The 24,102-nt window shown below is 33.9% G+C and overlaps 2 protein-coding genes across 4 annotated transcripts in view; both read right to left on the bottom strand.

Moving 5' to 3' along the window:
• Nucleotides 1-782: 782 nt before the first annotated feature.
• LOC136032204 (monocarboxylate transporter 5-like) overlaps nt 783-24,102 on the bottom strand; it is a 131,259-nt gene continuing 107,939 nt past the window's right edge. For all 3 annotated transcript variants that reach the window (XM_065712411.1, XM_065712426.1, XM_065712419.1), the window contains exons 9-12: nt 21,692-21,813; nt 18,834-18,957; nt 10,672-10,797; nt 783-4,027 (exon numbers count right to left, since the gene is read on the bottom strand). In XM_065712411.1, the coding sequence (XP_065568483.1) occupies nt 3,873-4,027; nt 10,672-10,797; nt 18,834-18,957; nt 21,692-21,813 (527 nt within the window). In that variant the 3' untranslated portion in view covers nt 783-3,872. The remainder of the gene's footprint in view (nt 4,028-10,671; nt 10,798-18,833; nt 18,958-21,691; nt 21,814-24,102) is intronic.
• Nucleotides 22,487-24,102, bottom strand: part of LOC136032275 (large ribosomal subunit protein mL66-like) — a 414,576-nt gene continuing 412,960 nt past the window's right edge. Inside the window, exon 5 of the mRNA XM_065712544.1 lies at nt 22,487-22,507. The gene's annotated coding sequence lies outside the window, so the exon portion shown is untranslated. The remainder of the gene's footprint in view (nt 22,508-24,102) is intronic.

Below are 24,102 nucleotides of genomic sequence, written 5' to 3'. Positions count from 1 at the left end.
AAATTAGTAAAGATCGGCTATACCAGAAGGCTGATGAAAAAATAACAAAAAACGACGAATTGTTCACGTCAAAGTTTCATAATACAATCCAATATCGTGCTGCACACAATTATCACATTGGTGCTGCACGCAATAATCACAGTGCCACCGGTGGACGGTGTTCCACTGGGGAACTAGCGTTGGAGTAATGACTATCCATTACGTATATAGTAATCATCACTAAAAATTCGTCATTATGCAATCACGAAGGAAAGGCCACGAAAAGAAACGTACAGGACATTCGGTGTCCTAAAACTCTTTAATGGAGAAGGTGGGAGTGGTCATTACTGAATAGATACCTATGCTGTTTTAATGAGACCACAACTAATGCTTTGAAGGCCTCTGGTGGTTTCCCAACCAGTTCAACTTTTAACATAAAGAAGAGAATGTGACGCTTGGATTATAACGTCGCATTGGGATACTTAATGAAGTACTACCACACAGAATATAGTATATTATTATTGGTTTATTTTCTGTCACTATTCCTAAGCACTTTTTTTTATTTCTTTTATGTTTGATCTCAATAACCTTCTGGATTAAAAATGAAATCCAAGAGGAGATTTTGATCAAAGATAAGATTATTGAAACGTAAAAGAAAAATTAAGATGATTAAGAAAATTAAGATGAAAAGATGAAAATTAAATATCAATGTTGTATGAAAGATATACTCAAAAAGCATATTACTTTGTGTATTTAATTACGCAGACCAAAACATCTGAAAGCATGACACTAAAACAAATAGATAAAAGAAATAAATTTATTCTATTAAACTCAAAGACAAAATGACGTTATATTATCACCGGTATATACATGAGTTCACTACTTACTTACAAAGAAACATGATGCAACTCTGAAACAACAGGAGGCTACTAAGACACAGACTGAAAAGAAATAAACTGAACAGTAATCTTAATAGCTGTAATAATAAACAAGAATAAACATTTCTCTAAAAAGAGTTGTTTCACACAAAAAGTGATATTAAATGCTAAAATCTTATGCTGCGTGGATAACAGACCAGTAATTTCAAACATTCTATGTCTTAAATTTCCAAAATAAATTTACGAATTGACTCTGACCAAACTCTGTCTTTAAGTACAAAAATAAAAGTTATAACGCGTATTTAAAGAATTGCTGTTCTAATTAGATAAGGTTAATTTTTCTAAAAAAGGATGCTGATATGACCATTTTCAATAGAACACATGTTTCTTCAGATGCAATGAATAGGGAAGAACATTTCTCCTAATATGTGTCAAAGAATATCAAAATACATCGATGGATCATATGTCTTTTTCCCTTTGTAAAGAAAAATCGTATGAAATACACAAGAATTATGGCATATCTTTTTGCAATCATCATGTTTAAAATTAATTGCAGCCATCGTTCGTCCCCTCCCAGAAGCAAAAAATCCGACCCCTTCGAGAGTCTTTGTCCATTAAGCAAAAAAAAAAAAAAAAAAATTTTCAGACGGGACTCAGCCAATGGGTCTTCTGTACATGAACAACGAATCTGGAACAGCAACTGAAAGCTCCCAAGTTGGTCTGCTTTAGACCAAACTCGTATAATAGTTTCTTTTATTTTATTTTTTTTTAAACACACAAAATTAGCTGATTGAATAAGAAATATTCACGTGAATTTTGCAGAATTCTGATCAAATTTGATTTAAAGTGCCTTTTTTCAACAAGAAAGTTCAAAGAACAAATTTACAAAAAAACATTGATTTTCCGTGCTTTAGCGTATTTTTCTGCTAAAGAAAATTTCTCCTGGCAGCCTTACTGCGTAAAACCCGAGTTATATGAAACCCAAAGATACATCAGAGAAGGCGATCGATTGGCATTTTTTAAATCTCCACTGTTTTTTAGCAATAAAACCCTAAAAACAACTAACTTATATTACGCTTTGTTACCGTAAAAAAGCAGCTACCTGACACAAAAGAGCTCTAACCCCCTTAGAAAGCCCAAGCATTCTAAATATCCTCAAAAATGTTACCATTCTCTTGAAGATTCAAACTGCTTTTAAAAGAGGGAGTATTTTCGTCCAACTGCTCTTCCTCCTCCTGGAAAATAGCCATTATCTGAACATAACGGGGGAAAATAGCAGTTATCTGAATATAACAAGAGAAAACAGTCTTTTCTTGAACGTTATTAGGCATATATTTGATTTTATATAGATATTTTGACCTATGTGATTGTATGGATGAGTAGATTTGAGGCCTCATTAAGTGCTGATCTATATTAATCACTAATATAGGAAAACAGTCTTCCTTTTCTCCTTCTGTCTTTTTTTTTTGTGCTGTTGCATTGGTGATTTCTCTTTTCATTATAATTAAAAAATACAAATATATGAGGTAAAGACTCCGTTATAGCAAAAATATTCTTAAGAATATAGACCTGTACATCTTGTTTACTTGAAGATTGCAACGGTTCAATCCTCCCTTATATACAGTGTGGTCGTAAGTTTCAAATTTACATGGTGGGGGGGGGGGCTGGTCAGAGGATTCTTAAAGAAATTTAGAAAAGAATAAGCGAAACAGTAACACCTTGCACAGTGATTTTTTTTTCTATTTTTACGTTTATTGCACTTAAATAAATAAAATGTAATTTTCCAAGATAAATATTGATTTCTATGTACTAAAACTACTACTGCGTCTCATATAGTGCGGAAATTCTCAAGGCGTGGGTTGCAACACTACGGGAGGAGGGGGGCGTAAGCAATAACATGTTTAAAATGAAAATTGTGTTGGAAGGACCTAGAAAGATATATGAAATCTGCGTAATAATAATTGCGCCCTGAACAGTGTAAAATTCAGTATATGCGTACATCGCATACATACAGCAACAAGCAACACAAGCCATTATCTATAAGAGGTTTGTTGTTTTATCCATATACCACTATTAAGTTTATTTTTATTATGACTATCAAAATAGTTTTTTTTTCTGAGGGGGGGGGGGGCAAGTCTGGGGTTGACCAAATTTGGGGAGGGGGTTGCCCAAAAAGCTTGAGTCTCTGACATAATGAATTTAAGTTTTTTTTCTAGGGATATACGCAGATAATTCGGAAATGTCGGGATCCAGCCCCTGTTCTCCAAAATTTTATGTAATTCAGCAGTTTTTATGTCCGATATTCCAATAATATATATTAATTTATTTATTTATAAATTATAGTATCATATAAATATAATATTATTCATAGTATTAAATAGTAATCATAATATTATACTAATTATAATGTCATAATAGTGTACTAAATTATAGTATTTATAAATTTATAATAATCCAGTCTTTTCCTTATTTTGTCTTTGTCAGATTGTTCAATTACCAGCTTTAACATCATTTTCCTGGAACAGATAGCACTTTCCGAGTAGTACTCAGGCTTAAGACTTCTTACACAGGAGATAGGTACCGCGTCACTTAGCTAGGGTAACGCGTTCTTTTCAACGCTTGTTATCGAATGCTATCGAATTTTATGGTTACGTTATATTTTTTTTATCGATCATTATTTTATTTTTTGTTAAGAACTGTATCGTATTTTATGCTTACATTTTTTTATCTCCTGCTACATATAAAAATCATCTATTTTGATATTTCAGCTATATCAACTGCCTATTCATAGTGGTACACGAATATTTCGTATTTTAATAGTCTATTAATGTGGTTAATTTTATTTTATAAGTCCAATTGTATGCTTGTATTTTCATAAACAACTTAGGGATTTACTGAGGTCACTACTAAATGGACTCACTGCATCAATGAGCTCATTTCTATACTGGCTAATTACTTTTACTTTCATAATAGTGGTCTAATCAATCAAAAAAGTTTCCTATTGGCACAGGACTATCACGTTGCATGCTGAATGGACAATTTTTCATTCGTCTTCTTCTCCCATCGATTGATCGCAGCTAGGGGATAGCAAATAACTCCCGACAGAAGAAGTAAAACTCCAGAAAAATAGAAGGATGCATCATAGTCCCGAGTAGCATCGTAAAATTTCCCTGAAAAACAAATGAAAACTGCATTAGAAATGTTGCTATTTAAGATTTTTAATCAGGAAATAACCCATTTAGGAAAAAATATAACTATTCACCTAGACTTATTAATTATATTTTACTTAAATTAAAAATTATTTTAATTAGCTTAATTAAATTGCTCCATAAAATCAAACTAAATTACTACTGCTGCAAGAACAATGGTGCAGTGTTAAAGCCCCTGAGCATTCATGTTTTTTTTTCTTTTTTCCTTTTTTTGTGTGTTCTATCTCACCCTTAAGTTAATAATCGAGGAGTGGCTTAGTTGTCAAACACCTTTGGTCCTCAGTTTTAAAGATTATGAGCAATTGTTCGATTCTGTTGATAGGGGAGCTTTAGCAAAGGCCTTATCCTTATATGGCGTACCAGACAAATACATTAAAGTGATTAGTGCTATGTACGAGAATAATACTGCTGCGCTTAAGGTAGGAAGTGAGGTTAGCAGCTGGTCTTGTATTAAATCAGGAGCTAAGCAGGGTTGTGTTCTATCCCTCTTTATATGGATTATTCTGATGGACTTTGTCTTAAAGAGCACAGGAAAGGCAATGGGAGACCACGGAATCAAATGGGGAAGAAAATGTCGCCTGGACTTGGATTATGCTGATGATTTAAGCATCTTAGATGAAAATCTGAGCAAAATGAATGATATTTTAGAGGTTTTCCGAGTTCAGGGTGCTAGGATAGGTTTGAGAATTTATGTTAAGAAGACTAAGTTACTAAGGCTAGGAATAAGTGAAGATGAAAAGGTGATGTTGGGTAATAAAAGATCTTATCAGAGGAGTAGCTTCACTTACCTTGGTAGTATTATTAGTAAGGACGGTAGGAGCAGTGAAAATGTTAAAGGTAGAATAGCCAAGGCTCAGAGTGTTTTTTTAGAATTAATAAGTTTGGAAGAATAGGAAGATAAGTCTGCAAAACAAGATTGGAATATTGGAGGGGGTACAGTGATGACAGTGGTCAAATTTGGCTCTGAAGCATGGGTGCTCTGAAAAGTGGATGAAGATTTACTGGATATTTTCTACAGAAATTGCCTACGGATCATTCTGGATACCCGGCTGACTGACTGTATTTAAAACAGTTGGTTGTACGAAAAATGTGGTTCCATCCTGCTTTCTAGGGCTATAATGAAAGAAAGTTTGAAATGGCTAGGGCACGTTCTACGGATGAAGGAAGACATATTGCCGAAGATAGTCCTTTTTGACCAACCGTCTAAGACTAGACGGAAAGCAGGTCGCCCGCAATTGAGGAGGAAGGATGTAAAGAAAGATTCAAAGGAATGGGAGTTTCTTAGGTGGGTGTAAAGAGGGAGGCTTTGAATGGATTAGGATGGAGGAGCAGCATGCATAGCTGTGTTGGCCTCAAGTGGCTTGGTGCTGCGGTGAGATGGTGTGTAAACAAATGCTTCATTTCCTATGCAAAATCCAGGTTATTGCCCGTATCTGTAAGCTCTACAGACCTTGGAAAGTAAAACGATACGTCTCTGAAGCTCTTCTAGGATAAAACTACTATTTCTAGCTTCGACTTTGGCCCACTCCCATTAATACGTAAAAAAACGTTGTTTCTGTAATATTTTGCCCTCTATCCACGAGAGCTACTATAGGACTTAAGGTCACCTAGGAACCCAAATAGTTTTCTAAGCAGCCTATCTTTGATACATTTTCATGATATGCTTGCTGTGTGCACCTTTAAAGCGTGCGATCCAGACCAAGGTCGTCTCACTACCAGTTTTTGTAAGCTTTTCTGAAAATTTAGTAAGGATTTTGCTGAACATTGTGCAATGTTGTGGCGACTGTTTATATAGAAAATATTTTACCTGGCTTAAGAGAAAGCTTTAAAAGTCAAGAAAACTTACTGTTTTTGAAGTTTTCTTCTGAGACTAAGCATAAAAATATTCATACAGGACATTCACACAAATCAATTCTTTTTATTTTATAAAAACATTTTTGAACTAGCTTAAAATAGCAAAGGGAGTGAAAATAAAATCTTACATGAAACTTACACAACCATATACATCTTTACAAATTAGGAAACATCGGGAAGTCCGTTCCTACTGACTTTCATATGCATTTACGCAGTTTTCAATAATAGCACATTCTAAATTTAAAAAAAAAGAACTGAAAACCCAGCGAAAACAGCTAAACACATACGAAAACCCACAGCTAGAGTAGCTTTCTTTAGAAGGGTGGTCTTTGGAAATCAAGGGACTCGTAAAGTTTGCATTTATACAGACAGAAAGCGTTTCAAATTTATCTTATTAGTATTGCTCACTTGTGTAGGTTAAAAGTAGCAATGCTAAGAGAATTCTAGTACTACCACAGAAACATTATAATTAGGAAAAATCTAAATAATTGCAATTTTCAGGTATTAACACAACTACTATCGGCCCAGGGTGGGGGGGGCTCATTTAAATGTCTTTGGTACTTCAAAAATCATTCGTTGTTATATTTATCAGAGATAACTTGATCTACATATACAACTTAATTTTACATAGAAAACAGTTACATATGCAACGTAAATTCATTTTTGATTAAGTACGAATTAAAAGTTGGTGAAATCTCATTATTTACATATTATTAATGTTTGGTTATTTGATTTTCTCTTAGCTTGTATATAAACTTAGTTATGAAGAGCGAAGGTAGATGGTAAATAACATTAATTTTATTTAAATCTTCATTAGATTACTATCTTATTTTTCAATTTACTTTCATTAAATTTTGTTCAATTTAATTTTACTTATTATTAGCAAATTTTAGTCTTCATCAAAATCAGATTTTCTTTAGAAAATCTGACAAAACAGAGACGTGATGTTCTGAACTTAGCACGGGATAAATATGTGAATAAGCAAGTGTGGTCTCACCAAGGTCGAATTTATGTGCGTCTAGCTAGTGATTCTGATCCACGTCGCTTATGGTCTATCGACGATATTGCTTAATAGTGGTGCTAATAGTTAAAAGTCGTTATATTTTCACCATTTTTTTCGTCTTTTTTTTGTTCGCTTATAGCCTTGTAGTTTTTTTTTCTGTTTGTTGATGCGCAAGTCTGATACACCATCTGTTTAGGTCCTATTATTTTTTCTAGCTCAGGCTCCGGGGATGTTTACTCCCTTGATGGACGTCTACTTCAATTGCAAAGTAATCCAATAGATGTTTTGAGTATTGTTAATAATTCTATTGGTCAAACTCTAAACAATTCCTTAAATTTATCCCATTCAATTACTAGTAAGTATGTTTCCGATTTAAATTGGGCTACTGGACGCGATGATAATTTTTCAGTCCTTCAACTCACTACTCAGGGACTATGTTCACCGATTGATGATTTGAGGCAGATAGTTTCTGGTGAACAACCTGATGTTGTCGGGTTATGTGAGACCTTTCTGAATTCTAATAATGAAATGTTTTTTGATATACCCGGTTATAAAATGGAACGACTAATCACAGAAGGATGGCAAAGGATGGTCTAGTCTTGTATATTTCTGATGTTATTCCCTATTTCGTTCGAAGGGATCTGTCAAGGAATGATGAAGGCGTTTTTGAATCCTAGTTTATTGAAATTAAATTACAAAACAAAGTTTTGATAATTGGTAATGTTTTTAGATCTCCGAGTAGATCCATCCCTTCTTTTCTTCATGTCTTTGATGAGGTTTTGGATAGGGAGACGTCAGGGAGACATTAGGGAGACATTCGTGCGAACTAGTAATAATGGGAAACTTTAACATAAATCTGATTGATATGGCGTCCTCTACTACGGTGTTTTTCCTCTCAACTATGCTCACTGCTGGGGTTCTACCAACAACCTGTATTCTGGCACGTTTAACTGATATGTCAGCATCTTTAATTGATAATATTTTTTCGTCTCTTAGTGTGGTTCAGAATTCTGTTGTAGTGAGTGATATTTCAGACCATTTTCTTGTATTTTCTACTTTTAACTTTAAAATAAGGTTTAGTAGGAATACTCCAACAGCTTCTTTTAGGTTTGATCTAAATAATTTAATCCGCCTCAGATCCCATTTAGCTGAGAAGACATGGAATATTTTTAGTGAGGATAATGATTTTCGTTCAAAGTTTGATTCTTTTTATGAGTCAGTGAAAGCGTCTATTTTTGAAGTGAAAAATAATCTTTGGAAAGCGTTTAAGTCAGCAGAGCCATTTTCGAATTCTACATGTCTTCAGCAGTTCAAACTCTACAGGAATGTTTTTAACTCTTTATTCTAAGATTTTCTCAGATTGTGGGAAGGATATTCGTAAGACTTGGCAAGTGATTAATTCCGTTCTTATAGGTTTTTCTCCAGCTTCCTCTATCCCTCCGAGTCTTGTGGTTGGTAATGTGGCTGTTGAGGGGGTTCCATCTGTTCTGGAACCATTTACATCATTTTTTGCTAATGTTGGGAAAACTACTGCTTCTTCAGTCAGGTCTTCGCTGTCACAACCAGATTCCAAATCTAAACTTGGTCCGGCTTGTCTCAAGTCGATGGTGTTGTATCCTACATCTGAGGTTGAAGTAGCCAGGATTTTAAATAGCCTGAAAAGTTCTTCGGCGTCTGGCCCTGACTGCATTCCAACTATAGTAGTTAAAGTTCACTGTTCCTTCAATTATTTCTCCATTGACGAAGCTTATAAATCTTTCTTTTGAAAATGGGATTTTCCCCAGTTTTCTTAAACGAGCTAAAGTAATTGTTTTATATAAAGGTGGACCTCAAAATGATCCAGCCAGTTATCGACCTATATCCTTGCTGTCTGTTTTTAGTAAAATTTTTGAAAAGACCATGCTTTCCCGACTACTAGCTTTTATAGAGGCTAAGAGTTTTTTTCATGATTTTCAGTTTAACTTCCGAGCTAAACATTCTACGGAACATGCATGTGTAACGCTTTTAAATTTTCTACACACCGCGCTTGACTCTGGTTTGATCCCTGCGGGTGTATTCCTGGATGTCCGTAAGGCTTTTGACTCCTTAGCTCATGGGATTCTTCTTTATAAGCTATCACACATTGGTGCAAGAGGACAGGCTCATTCTTGGTTTTATTCATATTTGTCCGGTAGAAATATCTCTGTCGATTCTCTTTCCAGCTTTTCGTCTGAAGTTGAGTTTGGTGTTCCTCAAGGTTTTGTTCTTGGTCTGTTTCTGTTTTTGATTTATGTTAATGACCTTACAGTTGCGGTTAAAAAGCAGAAATCCTTAATTTGCGGTCGCCTATGTCATCCTGAATCTTTCAATGCAAAAAAATCCTTCATTTTCGCAGGATGAGGACGCTCTCGTTGCCTTCGCTGATGACAGTACTATTTGTACTGCAGTTGGAACTGAGTATGCTTCCTAAAGTAGTGAACCTCTTCGAGAGAGCCTTTCTCTGGTTTGATGCTAATCGCCTTGCCCTAAATGTTGCTACGTCAAGGTTTTTTAATTTTTTCCTATATTTCTCAGGCGTGCCCTCAGTTAACTGATATCAACCTTTCTAGGGGTTCTCTCAGTAGACATAAGCATCGATATGCCCGATTCCTCGGTATTCTTCTAGATGAGAACCTTTCGTTCAAGCATCATATTTGACTAATTAATAAGAAGATCTCAAGGAGTCTTGGAATTGAGGAAACTAAAACGTGTTTTTCCTGGATCAGTTTTAAAAATTCTTTTCCATTGCTTAGTTCACTCCTACGTCTCTTATTGCCCTACTGTATGGATGTCAACTTTTTTTTTCTTTTCTGAAACCACTATCTAAGTCCTATGATAAAGCAAGAAGGCTTATACAGGAAACCAATTGTTATAAAACTAACATAACTAGCCCTTCACTTGATTTGCGGTCACTCCACATTCTTCCTTGAGCGTCATTCACTTTTCATCAACTTCATGGTGATGTTCCCTCAGCCCTACAAACTACTCCTTCTTTCGTCAGTGATAGGTCTATGAATCACCTTCGCAATTCAAGGAATATTAATATTTTGTTTACTCCATCGGTGAGATCTGACTTTAATCACTTAACTGCTTGTCATAAAGTTTGGAACAACCTACCTGATACAGCTCAAGAATGTCACTCGTTTGGTAGTTTCAAAAGAATTTTGAAATTTTTTTTAATGTCCTGATATTTTATGTTTAAAAATTTTTTAATGTCCTCCCGACTGACCACTTCCAATACCCAAAATTCAGGTACCTTCCCCCTTCTCTCTCTTTTTTCAATTTATATATTGCACTTGTTTTAATTGGTTTGGTATGTTTTTTTCTTTTCTTTCTCTTTTTTTTACTATAGTCATTTATTAATTGATTTTAGTACATAATCAGATATGTCATTATTTTGCTTTTGTTGTTTTTCGTTTCTTTTCTTTTTTCTATATTCAATTTTTTCCACTTCCTTTATTAATTGATTTTGCTACGTAAGCATATATGTCATTGTTTTGTTTTTGTTGCTTTTCTTCTATATTAATTGACGTAATGTTTAGTTCCCACCATCACAGGCCAAAGAGCCATTGTGGGGTCTAATGCTTTGCAATTTTTCTTTATTTTCTCTTAATAAACAGATTGATTGATTGATTGATTGATTGATTACACACAGTTTTTGACTCTTTACAGCAAAAAGCATTAAAAAGAAAATTATGTTAAATGACTGATGAAAAATTCTGCAACTCACCTGCTATAGGTCCTCCTGCTGTAGCCGCTATACCCGAGAATAACAGTAGAAGACCAAAAGCATTTGTCAGTTTTTCCAACCCAAGAAGCTCCACTAAAAGAATCGAACGTAAAGAAGCAAATGCAGCTGAAAAAAGATTATACTATAAGTTAAAAGACTATAGATTATATTATAGATTAAATGGATTAAAAGGCACACAAAAAGATTGAAACAATATAATGAACTTGACAATTACATACAATCTCTAAAACAAAATATAGTCGCTCGCCTGTAGGCTTCAGGCATAAAACAGAAGAAAATGTTTACTTTCTTGTAGGCATATGAAAATCAACTGACTTTGACCGTGGAAGTACTAACATATTAGTTATAACTAAACATAAGGCTAATAAAGCAAAAACGAAAATAACACAAAAAAAACAAAATATATGCATGCATAATGTTTTCTTTTCTGAAATTGATCATAATTGATGTTAGCGGATGAAAAATTCATATAATCTAAGGAAAAAGAATATAATGCTCAAAAAAAGAGTGCAATATTAATTATAACTACGGAACAGAATTCAACATGGATGAGAGGTTTAAAATCATTACCTAAGATATATAGTATTTCCCAATTTTCTTGTTAATTAAATGAATGTTCAAACAGTTATAGATTTAACACCTGACCTCCTTACCTTGTAGGATAAATCATACAATATGAGTGCTGAGGGGGCGACAGCTCCCTTATTATTATGGAGACTACTGTTTATTTTTGAAAAATTATACTTTTTTAAAAAATCAAATATACTTAATGAGCTTGTTTTCTAGAAGCAGCGCTGTACAGACGTTACTTTTTAATTTAAATAGTCATGTTTGAGGGGATGGTAGCACTTCTTGAGTCCAGGGTAACACTGGGTAGAGTATTATAACAAACAGTAATTAATTGAAAAAATAATCCATTGAAATTGCTTGAAAAGTATTTTTAAATCCTTGTGAATCTTTAACGTAAACATTTGGTAAAGGGGGGGGGGGCAGTATGGAGTGGCAGCCCTCATGTGCGGAATAATTTTTGTTCATTTTAGTTTTCGATGTCTACCTTTAATTAAAAAAAAAACTATTAGTTTTCCATTTAATATGAAACAAAGTTAATTCCGTCTCCATTATATCATTTATAATCAACAGGAAATAATGTATTTTGCTGTTGCATATACTGTAATCAAGGCTTTGTTTGTTATAAAGCTTGGGTTTTTATTCACATAGATTGCTCCTTACTTACTGCTTCATGGCAGTAGGTGTTTGATTCAACGCTCTCCTAATTGTACATAAGGCAATTAATCCCTCCATTAATACTTTGAGAATGATTATTAACCCTAAAAATTTACCCCTCCAAATATTTACTAGGAAAGGCGCTTGACATACAAAACATCAATTATAGCATCATCATTTCCATGGTTTTCAAGGGAAGTTCTTCGGCCTCGCTTCTAAATTTTCTATGGTACTCATGCCCCCCCCCCGGAACTTTGTGATGGCAAGCCTTCGAATGTATAGTTTCGTGACACAAAGTTTTTCAATTCGGCATTAAGGGGGCGCTGTCGCCCAACATCAACCATATTGCCACCACAGTCGAAAAAAAAAATCCTTGGAGTCAAGGAAGAATATGGATTAATTTCAAATTTCTGTCACAAATCACCTATTATATTGATTTGAAGCCTTACGGAGATATAAGAATTTTGAGCATAAGAGCACTCCTGTGAGATTTAGCTTACTCCCCTCCACCTACACAAAGACTAACCTACCCTCCTTTGTAATGGCTATCGTACAATTACACACCCTTGTAAATAATTTTCCAAGCCTTAAATAAATCAATTAGTTGAATTAAGCTTTGAAAGAAGTTTTTATTTTAACCATTTATTTTGTATAGACTCTATATATGTTTATGGACGAATGTACCAGCATCCGGTTTCAGAGTCTCTGAAACTGGAGCACCAAAAGTCCTTTATTTCACTAAGCCAACACATTGCTCTTAAGTAATGCGGTTTATTGTTTGTATTCCATTCTTAAAAATTACACGTTCTGCCATCTTGTTTTTTCGTTGGGTCAAGTAATTTATTTAAGAATCAGTTTTTCTAGACTTGAAAATTTTAGCTCTAAAGTTAGGTTGATCAGTCTGGTCAAAGAATCTGATAGGAATGTGTGCTATTGTCTTTTGATTGATTGCCATTATTTGGAACATTTATTTCTTTTCACTTCTCTTTTTGTGTGTGTGTTTCTTTCTCCAGTTGATTTTATTGGAGCAAGCGCCTTGCTATACCATCAGATCTTCTTTATGTATCTTCCAACTTATAATTTCAATATAGTTCCTTTTTTCACTAAATAGATGGTACAATTTCACGGTTAATACAACATTTCAGTCAGTTCCAGGAAAAAAACAAACTTCGAGGGTTTAGTTTGAGTAGAAATAACTATGCTTGGTGACATCCAAAAGCAGATTTTCCATTTTTTTTTCTTTTTTTGTAGAAATATATAAGTGATGACTCGGTTATTGTCAGTTTGTTCTAACTATCAGGAATGAATTGGATAAAATGTCCCTAAGCCATAGAACTCGAAAATTCTTGCCAGTAATATAAGTCGCTGTAGTCCCAAGTTGTTCGAAGCTAAAGTTTAGCCACTGGTAAACCAAACAAAAAAAAAGTATGAGGCAGCTGATTGTACGGAGTAATTACTTAGCAAAAGCTTTGGAATTCCATTGCGTCGCTTCTTCTTCTTCTTAGTTTTAGCAGTGCATGGATGGTGTTATGATAAAAATAAACAAAAGGCTGAAATCACAGCAATGAACAGCAGGGCTCCAAGCTGTCCTCTTTTTATATTGACTAAGAATCATGTTGTTCTTGATATCTGCTAAAAGGTAGATTTCTCTTGGGTACAAAAAGTAGTATGTATGTGATGGGAATTTAACAGGCTCATACAGTTTATCTGACCCTGTAAAAATTAGATTACCTTTCTCCAGCTGCCACTCACTTTTTGTTTGGAAGATAGAAATAATTTATCAGGCCTATTCTGCCATTCTGCTATGGCTGTTTGATTCTATTCAGCTGCTACCGTGTAGGAAATATTAAAAAGAATCCCACTTATGCATAATCAGTTTTCCTTTGGGGATTTTTGTGCTCAGTTCTTCTTGCAGTCGAGGTTGCCATAGCTTGAAAGATGGACGATTAAAGAAGCCCCCAAGTTCCAAGAAGAAAAAGTCCAACGAAGCAAAAAGAGAAACAAAAAAATTGCAATGTGATTTTTTTTTTCATTGCCTATTAGTATTCTACACAGTACAGCACCGACACAGGAACGGACATGTAAAAAAATTAAACTTAATCAGGCTACTTTTGGAAAATTCGTCTCAACTTTAAGCAAAAAAGGAAGCAGTAGCTTGGAAAATGCTTTAGATTTTCCAGGGCTAATTTGATAGCATAAAATATTAAAGCTGAATCATGTTTTCTTTTTTTTTCGCCCCCAGGATAAGTCCAACTCATTTTGGATTTTTAGAGAGATTATCTTCTCAGTGGATATTTGGATAAGTTTGGTACCCTACTAATGCATGCATTATAGAGTACTCCTGGTGCGGCTAAATGTTTAGTAAAAGGGCAATATGGCACCTGAGATGCATCCCAGGTTGTTGTTCTTTTTTTGCTCTAAAGTTTTAGGATTCCTTTAGATATTATTTTGTTTCAGCTTAAGATAGAATTTCCTAATTGTGAGACTGCTGGTACAATTTAAAAAAACTAAAAAAACAGAGAAACCCTATTTATGCTTTAGTTACACTTACTGGCAAATAGCCTACCTGTGGATATACAAGATTAAATGATTAAAAGGCCTTGAAGTTTCGTCACACAACTATTTAAGCAAACAAGCATTGATGAAACTTATTTTCCAAAGAGGAGTTTCAAAGCAATCATCTTATATTCAGGTCTCTGTTGATATATAATTATCTAATCATTCACATTAATATTGAGAACATATCTCTGCTGAGTAGTAAATAGTAGAAAAATAAACTTTTAAATTCTTTAGCCCCGAAGAAAAGGAGCCATCCCCTTATCTAATCTTTAGATTCCTATAAAAGATTATAAATTCTCTGTTTTCTTGTATAACATCTCTGTTTTCTTGTAGTGTCCTCTGATTCAATTTTTAAGATGATTCAATTTAGTGTTATTTTTCCTTCATATATGCTTTGAAACTGGCCTTAAGAACCAACCTTTCCTTAAGATAATAGGTCACGTTAATTTTTGAAGTTATTTTAAATTTCTATAGTTGAATTTTGTTCTGGGGTACTTATGGGTCAACTCGGGCAGCCAGTAGCTTTAGACTAACAAATGAAGAAACACCTTATTGTTAGGTTCTAAGAAAGTTATCAAATTGACTCAATTTATATCCAATTGAAGTAACTGGACTGGTAAGTCAGGAGGCTCACCACTATCATAAATCAGTTCAATTACCTTCGTTAGATCCCATAGGTAGTCTTAGACCAGAAAAGATAAAGGAGGTATGCAAAAAAAAAGATAAAAAAAAGAAAAAAAATCTTTGAGTCTTAAATTTTTCTTTGTGCATGAGGTTTCTTGTATCAGAGTTTTTTTTAAAACAGCTATGATGGCATTAGTGATTTGTTGTTTAAAATGATGGTACTTTGTGATGTTAGATAAAAGTTCACTCTGAGCTCTATGAAGTTCATATACTTAGTTAAAAAGGTGCTGCGTATTTCTGGAATGAAAATTAGGTTCTTATGAAATGATGAATGTTACCAGCCATAAAGAGCTTCAAATCCGCATAAAGTGCTTCTTTAGTCAGCAAGCCTAGGTCGTAAACAGACACCTTGATACCACTTTTATTCTGGAAGCAGCAAGTGGGAAATTAAAAGAGGGTCTATTAAAGGCAATGAACAGTGTTGATCTTAGACTGCAGCAGGTAATCCCCTTGAACAGCGATGGCTTGACTTACTTGACTTGACTTATCTCTCTTTTTCAGCAGGGTCGCTAACGTAAAGAAAACCAGTTGACAGCACCGCCAGTCTTCTCCAGGTGGTCCTGTACCGAGGTAGTGATGGGGCCTCATTCAGGCTAAAATAATAGTTGGGGAGTTTTTGGTTTATTACAACCAAAAATTGGTGCGCGGTCCCCTTCTAGGAAGTCACCAGCCATTTTCAGAGGAGTTGAAATTCGTGACAATACTTGCAGGTGTGCTTGGCAGGAGGCGGAGTAGGTGGCCATACGACTTCAGGGAACTGGCTTCTGCTTGAGTAGTGGGATTTGCCAGCTTGAAGGTCGTCAGGATCTCAGTGTTGTGGATCTGTTTATATTATTTGAAGCCTTCTATTCACGGCAGGTGTCTAGTTGGAACGGCATAGACTTTTTGTAGGTGTGTCTGAGTTATCAGCCACATGGGAGAACAGTTCTAACTTCGGTTCCAGAGTTCTAACTTTGAGATTTGATTTGGCAACTAACAACCGGTTTGAGGAAGATTACCCCCAGGAGTCGTCTAAATACAGAGTTTGCCTTAGTTAATCTGGCATAGATTTGACGACATAAGTGATCCATGATATTTGAACTGCCTTACCAATTCTACGGCTTGCTCGTTAATTTGAACAGTTAAGGGTGACTTCGAAGCAGTCCTAGCTATGGGTATTACTTTGTTTTCATCCAATTAATTTTCAGCCCTACTCAAGAGGCTGTGGAAGAGAGTGTCTCGAGCTAGGACTTAAGTTGATCAAGATTGTCACTAAGGATTGCTACATCGTCAAACAAGTCAATATCTAATGCACAGAAAAGCGTCTACTGGACTTCACATAACCACTGCTAAGATACTAGCCTTATTAAGCCAGTTCCCTGTTAGTGCTGATGATGGCAGGCTCCAAGATGAGTGGCACCTGATCCAGTTAGAGAAAAAGAATAAAAAACTACACAGTCAACGAGTCGGAAGCTATGTAGCTTTTTACATGTAGCACAGATAGAAGCTATCATAATTTGAGCAGTGTACACGTGATGCTATCAACATTTAGCATAGGGGTTGTACACTAGGACCACAGCTCCAACAAACAAAAATATAAACCATTAAATATTGATGCCGGAGAAAACCCTCAGTTATAGCTAGCAAAATAAATATTAGATGCTCTATAAGCTTCACATGGAAAGGACAAATATTTGAAGGCAGACGTTCGAAGGGTTAAATTGACTGTTAAAAAAGAAATCAGGGATTGCTTTCAGATGTGTTGAAGAAATTGCCAAAAAAAAGGAACAGACGCATTCAGCGTATCTACTGCATCTTTTCAGTTATATTTTCTCTTCATTTGTATTGTAATTGAAGTTACTACCTTGCAATGAATGAATAAAGTTAGTGAAGCAAGTTGACACTTTCAACCACATATAGAGACACTCTCACGTCTATACCACACCAAATCACACATATAGATATGAACAAAGTAAGTTAAATAGGTGAACAGCAGTTCAACCTCATGGCGTGTTTTCATAGTGGTTTTGTGTAGAAGTGGTTGAGTTTTGCTTGATTGAAACATTCGGCTATTTTGTAGCAATGTTGATTCTATGACAATATATCTCATGGCTATATAGAATGCAGCGATACATGAGACACTGCTGCATTCTAGTAAGCTTCAGAGACAGAAATTTTTTAACATTGTTTGGAAAACAATCTATATATCATTCTATATAGCCATATATAGCCATAAAAATTCTATATAGCCATATCATCATAGCTATATAGAATGCAGCGATACGTGAGACACTGCTGCATTCTAGTAAGCTTCAGAGACAGAAATGTTTTCACATTGTTTGGAAAACTGGTAGTAAAGTGGAGGCTTTAGTACGTTTAACAGGAACGGAGGGGGTGCTTATTCGTAGATATTTTAATCTATTCACATAGAAGGGTGGTTCCTATTTCGTCCGCTTTTCCAGCCCTAGAAGCCCTAAAATTAAAACTTTCAGGACGTTTTGTCTGTATGACCTCATAATAAGTAGTTAACTTATCTTTATCAATTTCAAATTGTTCTTTTTGTAATTAATATCATAAAACGTTTTGTTTGAAATCATCTGTATGAAAATGTGTGCCCAAGTTCTTAGAATATATTGTTTATTTGTTTAATTTTTTTATTTTAGTCAGAAATTTGTATTTTCAATTTTTTTTTTCATTTCAAGAATTAGAAGTTTTCCTTGTTCATTCGTCCCACATGGTACTAAAATTCCTTCAACACTTTTAGAAGATTATTTCTTATGTACTAGAGAGGCGGGTTGACAAATTTTTGTCTTTATATTACAGATTAGTGTATTTATTTTTTTCTATCAAGTAATAAATTCCTTAATTAAAAACAAAATATCAACAAAAAAAGAAAGTTTTTCTGAAAGGAGAGTTTACGACAAAACCTAAGTTCTCTTTGAAAGGAAATTAAGCAAAACCTTCGGCAAGATTTACCGAATAGTTGAGTCTTTAAATTGATTAGATTTAGTTTTGCTATTTTTTTATTTTATTTTATTTAGTTAAATCTAAAAATCCAGAGTTCTAATTTAGTCTAAAGAATTTAATAATTTCGATTCCTGTTTTAAGAATAGTTTTGAATTAATTATCTTTTAATTTTTTTTTATAGATATAGCGTATATCTATATTAAAGCTTCATTTTTGCCATTTATGTAAAGTTTTAAACTCTTTTTAATGTTCCAACAAAATTTTATAGACTTTGAAAGTAACTTAGGGAGTTACTACTCCTCGAGAGATTTTTTCTACTGCTTCTTCGGCAAATATCCTGTTATGGCTAATTGGCAATGTAAATTCTATTAATCTTTATCAATAAATCTTACTATTTATTCTTTTATCAAATGTAAAATTGCAATCGTGACTAGAATTGAATAATAGTTTATTAAAGACAAGTATCCGTTGCAAAACACATACCTATTGAAATTTCAAATAATCCTGCGTAAATCATGTGTAGACTATTAAGAAAAAAACATAGATTGTAGACCTATAGGCATTAGGCGTTAAGATAGAAAGAAGAAAAAAAAAGACAAAAACAATTTTCGAAATACCTGCAACTGAAATTCCAAATGATACTGCGCAGATCCTGTATGTAAAGAAAAAACACACAGTTGATAAATAAAAAGAGTGCAGAAAGAGAAAAACCACTTCAAAATAAATACCTATTGAAACTCCAAACAATACTGCGTAGATCATGAGTAAAGTATAAGTTGACATAATAGGACACATAATTGTAACAATGCCTCCGATTGTTAGTGCGACATTTGTGACCAAAAGTGAATCCACCTAAAAAACCATATATTAAAATGAAAATAGAGCGAGTCCTTTCCTTAAATAAGTCTGTCCTCAAAGAAGTATTTGCTTTCCTGGGAAGACTCGGAACAAATATATAGCAGGTCTTTATTATTTACAGTATCTATTAGACAGGCAAAAAATATTTTTTGACAATGAAATTACTAATATGCAGATTTAAGTCAATATGACATATGGAAGATAAAATTTGGGAGTATTGAGAATAGACTTTTTTCTTTTTAGGGGGGGGGGGTCCAAAAAAATTTAAGAAACATCAAGAATTTGTTTGTATTCATTTTTGTTACGTTTTTACGATTCGGAAACACATTGGAGGGAGAAAACCCCTCCCCCCTACTCCTCTTGGATACGGCTTTGGACTTGACATATTTCTGATAAAACCACCCTTTTTTATCGTCCTCTTGCTCTTGAAACATTTCCATGGAGGAGTTTTAATATCTAAAAAGACATGACCATTAAAATTACAAGTGAATATTTTTAATAGTTTTAGAAAAAAATAATGAACATGTCACTTATAGAATAAAGAAAGCGTCTAATTTTCAATAGAGATAATTATACTTTTCATTTTAAGAGTTCCTCTGAGAGGAGGAAGAGAACAAGACCTCATCAATCTATTTCCTAAATGTTTTTTGTTGAATGGCAAGAAAAATATAAACTTTAATTAAAAGTTTTCATTTACACTTGGCAGGGTAAGATGCGGTATGGATCTGAGGATCCAAAAGGGACACATCGAACACACCTTTAGATATTAAAATTCGAGAATCAACAATAGAGAGGCAACGCTCTAACGTTGCCTGTATTAAAGAGCCACGAGCTTTAATTTTTTGTGAGCCATTTTATTTGGAGTGAAGAACCTTTAAAAGAGACACATTCGACTGGAAATTTGAAGGTCTAACAACCTTCTAATACGAGCAGAAAGCGATTGGAGTCAACGGTGCCTTTTTCTTGCCATTTTTAATATCAAGCTCCCCATATTTGCCAGACCCCCAAACAAAATTTCAAGATTGCCATTTTATTCAAAATAGTCGAAAGATCTAATCAATACGCCTCCAGGGATGACAAAACCCCAAAAGGCACAAGGGCAAGGCTTGTAAATAGTACAAAATTGTAACTTTGTAAATATGCGTTTAATAGTTGAAATAGGGCCTGTACAATGATGGGTATATGATTGGCTCAAAGCTTTCCGTGACCATTTGGTTGTAAAAGGCGGGAAGAGAAATTGGAGGGCGATTGGTGAGGCTAAAGGATGCAGCATTGGATGCACATTCCCCTCCCTTTGAAAAAAATAAAACAATGCCCGAAAAGAGGACAAAACCTTTTTTTCTGATTGGCTCGAAACTGACTTAGACCCCTAATTCAAGACATTCAAAGACTTAGATCCATAAGTCTTTGAATGAGGGAAACCTCAATGAAGAAAAAATTTTGGTTCTTCCCAGATTAGGATCCAGCAAAGGACCAGAGAGAGCCAAAAAAGAATTTCTCCGGCCACTTCTTAATACAGGTTGGTCATAGAAACTTAGCAGGGAGTTTGTTTACAATAGTCATTGTGGCCAATATAGTCTAACTTGTTTAAACAGTTTGAACTTGTAGCCATGTTCCAAAGTTATTCTGGGGCATAGTCCTTTCTTCTCCCAATAATTGGGCTAAAAAGAGCCCAAAAACTTTTTCTCATTAAAATTGGTCAGAAGGAAAAACACCGAAAACAGGTGCAACAAAGGACCATAACTGATCCACCAGAGGGAAAAAGCATCTGAATGAAAATTCATGCGGAATTTCGTTAAGCACCATTGACAGATGAAATGCACCATCGATCAGAATAAAACTCATAGCCTACTGTATACAGTTTAGCCACTGTTCTTAAAATCTCACTGAAATTCTCCAGAAACGACAAGCAAAAAAAAAAGTTCATCCTTAAAAATGCCAATAAGACACCTCACTTCGAATGAGGACACTTTTAAAACCTGAATTTCATCCATTAAGTTTTTACATTATTTTCTGCTTGTCTTCTACTTCTTCTTACCTTTTGACCAAACTTTTCTCAAAATATTCCAAAACAATAGTAACAAGAAATTTCCCTTCGAATGAGGACACTTTTAAAACCTGAGTTTAATCCATTTAATTATTGCATTATTTTGCGTTTGCCTTCTATTTCTTCTTAGTTTTTGACCAAACTTTTCTCAAAATATTCCAAGGAAATACTTACAAGAAGTTTCTCTTCAAAGGAGGACGCTTTTAAAACCTGAATTTCATCTATTAAGTTATTATATTATTTTCTGTTGATCTTCTGCTTCTTCTTACCTATTGACCAAACTTTTCTAAGGATATTTCAAAAAATAGTTAAAAATACTAAGAAGAAACCTTTATTCGAATGAGAAAACCTTTAAAAAAATATATTTCAGCAATTAACTTGTTACATTATTTTCTATTTGTCTTCTACTTCTTCTTACCTATTGACCAAACTTTTCACAAAATATTTAAAAAAAATGCTAAAAAGAAAACTCCCTTAGAACGAGGACAGCTCTAAAACCTGCATTTCACCTATTAACGTATTGCATTATTTTTTGTTTGTCTTCTATTTCTTCTTACTTCTTCTTATGACCAATATATTCTTTCTCTAGTAATGTTTGATCTTTTCATGATTCAGAATTACAAATATATAGAAAATGAAATTATATTACTATTATACTAATTGTAATAGGCTTAAAATTACCTTAGGATGGTCAGCCAGGGCACCACACCCCACTCGCCCCACCGTATTGGCTATACCTATTACTGAAATCAAAATTGACGCTTCTTCTCGTGTTAGGTCAGGATTTGATAACAAAGCTCTGTCTGAAATGGGGAAATAATTTAGCAAACTCCGTCTTCAAACTGAAACAGGAAGGAATCTGAGGAATCATCCAAAGCCTTGAATTGCGTGAAATTTCTCCGAGAAGACAGAATATTAGTCAAGAAACGTCCATATTCTTTATCGAAAATGACAAGAACCCTCTATCAAAGACGCTGTAACTTAAAGATTTTTAATCTCTTTTTTTGCCGTTTTTACATAAATCTGATTCTATTTTGTTTAGTTGAAATAGTGAATAATCCAAATACTAATCAAAATACTACTTAGACCTAGTTCCTACCACGCCCGTTGGCGCAGAAGGAGACTACGGTGCCTCTGCCCGACGACCTCTGAAGGCCACAGGTGAAGCAATTAAGACAAATTAAATTTAAACTTCATTCAGTGAGCGAGGAGCGAGAAAACAAGATAGCGTTTTAAGTGGGTGATTTTTAACACTTTTAGCGTTAAAAGTTTAAAAGTGAAAACGATAGGCGCAAAATAGATTGGGATTTACATAATTTGAACTTTTTAACCCGTTTCCGTTCCCTCACTACGTTTTTCTTTTCACTATTTTGTTCTTTTCAGAACAAAAAGAACATAATCACCTTAAGAAATGAATTTGCCAACCTAAATATTAAATAATTAGAAATTAAAATAGTTAACTTTAAATCAAATTCAATTAAATCTCTTAATAAAGATGCCTCTAGTATCGAAAAATATGATTAAGTAATAATGAGAATAAGCAAGTAGACCGTATTATGAACAGCAAGTTTCCTTTTTAAAAATCATAATCATAATTTTCAGCAACTTGTCACAAACCTCGAAAGCATCATCACCAGCAAATCAACTAAAACAAAACAGAAAGCACTTTTAGAAAATAACACGTAAAAATCATGGTTTGGATCCAGCAAATATAGTAAAAAAAAACTATTGAATAATTTTTTGGATGAAAATGAAATTAAAACTCATGAAATAATTGAGGGCTCGAAAATAATATTTTATGATTAATTTTTAGTTAACATCGTTGAGTCAAAAATCACTAAGCCGAGGGAAATGAAAATTATAAACCGTGAAAATCGAAAATTTTATAGTAAAATTTTTATCCGAAAAAGTTAGAACTTGTTGATCGGAACATCATTAAAAAAAAATTGATTAGCATTGATACTTTGAAATACAGCAACAAGAAAGTTATTGGTTACTTTTGCAAACGTTAAACTTCCTTTGCAAATGGTAAAATTTACTCCCAAACTGTAACTAAAACTGAGCTTTGGCAAATGCTAAAGGCAACATTTGTGAGACAGCTAGATAAACCGGCATCACTTGAAATTCAGCAATGAATTTCATTGTATTCTTCGGATTGTAAATCAGCAATTTCAAGAATGAATGGTGTTTTCAAAAAACTTCTCGAATAATAACTAAGGCCTAATTGCATATGCTAGTCCACAGAAACAAGTTGAGAAGGACGATAAAAGTATGATAGATTTTGAGGGTATTTTTCAGTCATGAGCATGATAATGTTGAATAGAGGTCTTATCAACAAGCTTCATTTTCTATTGAGTATTCATGAATGATACTTTTTGTCGTAAAAACACCGCTTAAATTTTGGTATAAATAAACTCTGATTTGCATGATAGGTTGATTTATATGATTTTTTTTTTCAGAAAAAAAACGGCTGACTTAAACAATATCTAGTTTTACAATTCACTGTCTTGGTGTGTCCGGACATCCTAAAAAAGTTGTTTTCTGGGTTCAACTTTAATAAATAAGAACATTATTACTACTCCTTTTCAAAATTTTTACCGGTAAGTAGGAAAATAATTGGAAATCTTGAACTTATTTGAAAACTTTATTTAAGTATAAAAACTTAGTCATGTTTAAATTGTAAATTCTTCTTTTATTTTAAGCGTATGGCAACTTATAAGCGTTTGTTGAAACTATCTAGAATCTTTTGAACATCTTTTGTTCAAATCCTACTCAGCCATTGATTGATAAATGAGTAAAAACTTCTAGTGGTGTAGTTATTTTGGCTTTATAAAAGTAATTTACGGTCTTTCGAAGCCAAATTTCAAAAAGTAAGATAACAATTTCTTAAACCATTATTTTTTTAAACCAGTTTGTCCCTGTTGCAACTAAATTCTACTTACAAAACATCAACCAATATTATTAATATTATTGAATAATATTAATATTTATTTGACGAAAGATTAATGCAACGAAGATGGGTGTTTAATTCGTAACCTATAAAACCAATTCACTGGGAGCAGAGAAGAGAGGGGGGTTAAACTTAAGAAATC

This window comes from Artemia franciscana, chromosome 1 (genome assembly GCF_032884065.1).
Source record: "Artemia franciscana chromosome 1, ASM3288406v1, whole genome shotgun sequence".
NCBI lineage: Eukaryota > Metazoa > Arthropoda > Branchiopoda > Anostraca > Artemiidae > Artemia > Artemia franciscana.
Note: the sequence above shows the minus strand (reverse complement) of the source record. Positions and strands in the feature narration are given on the sequence as shown.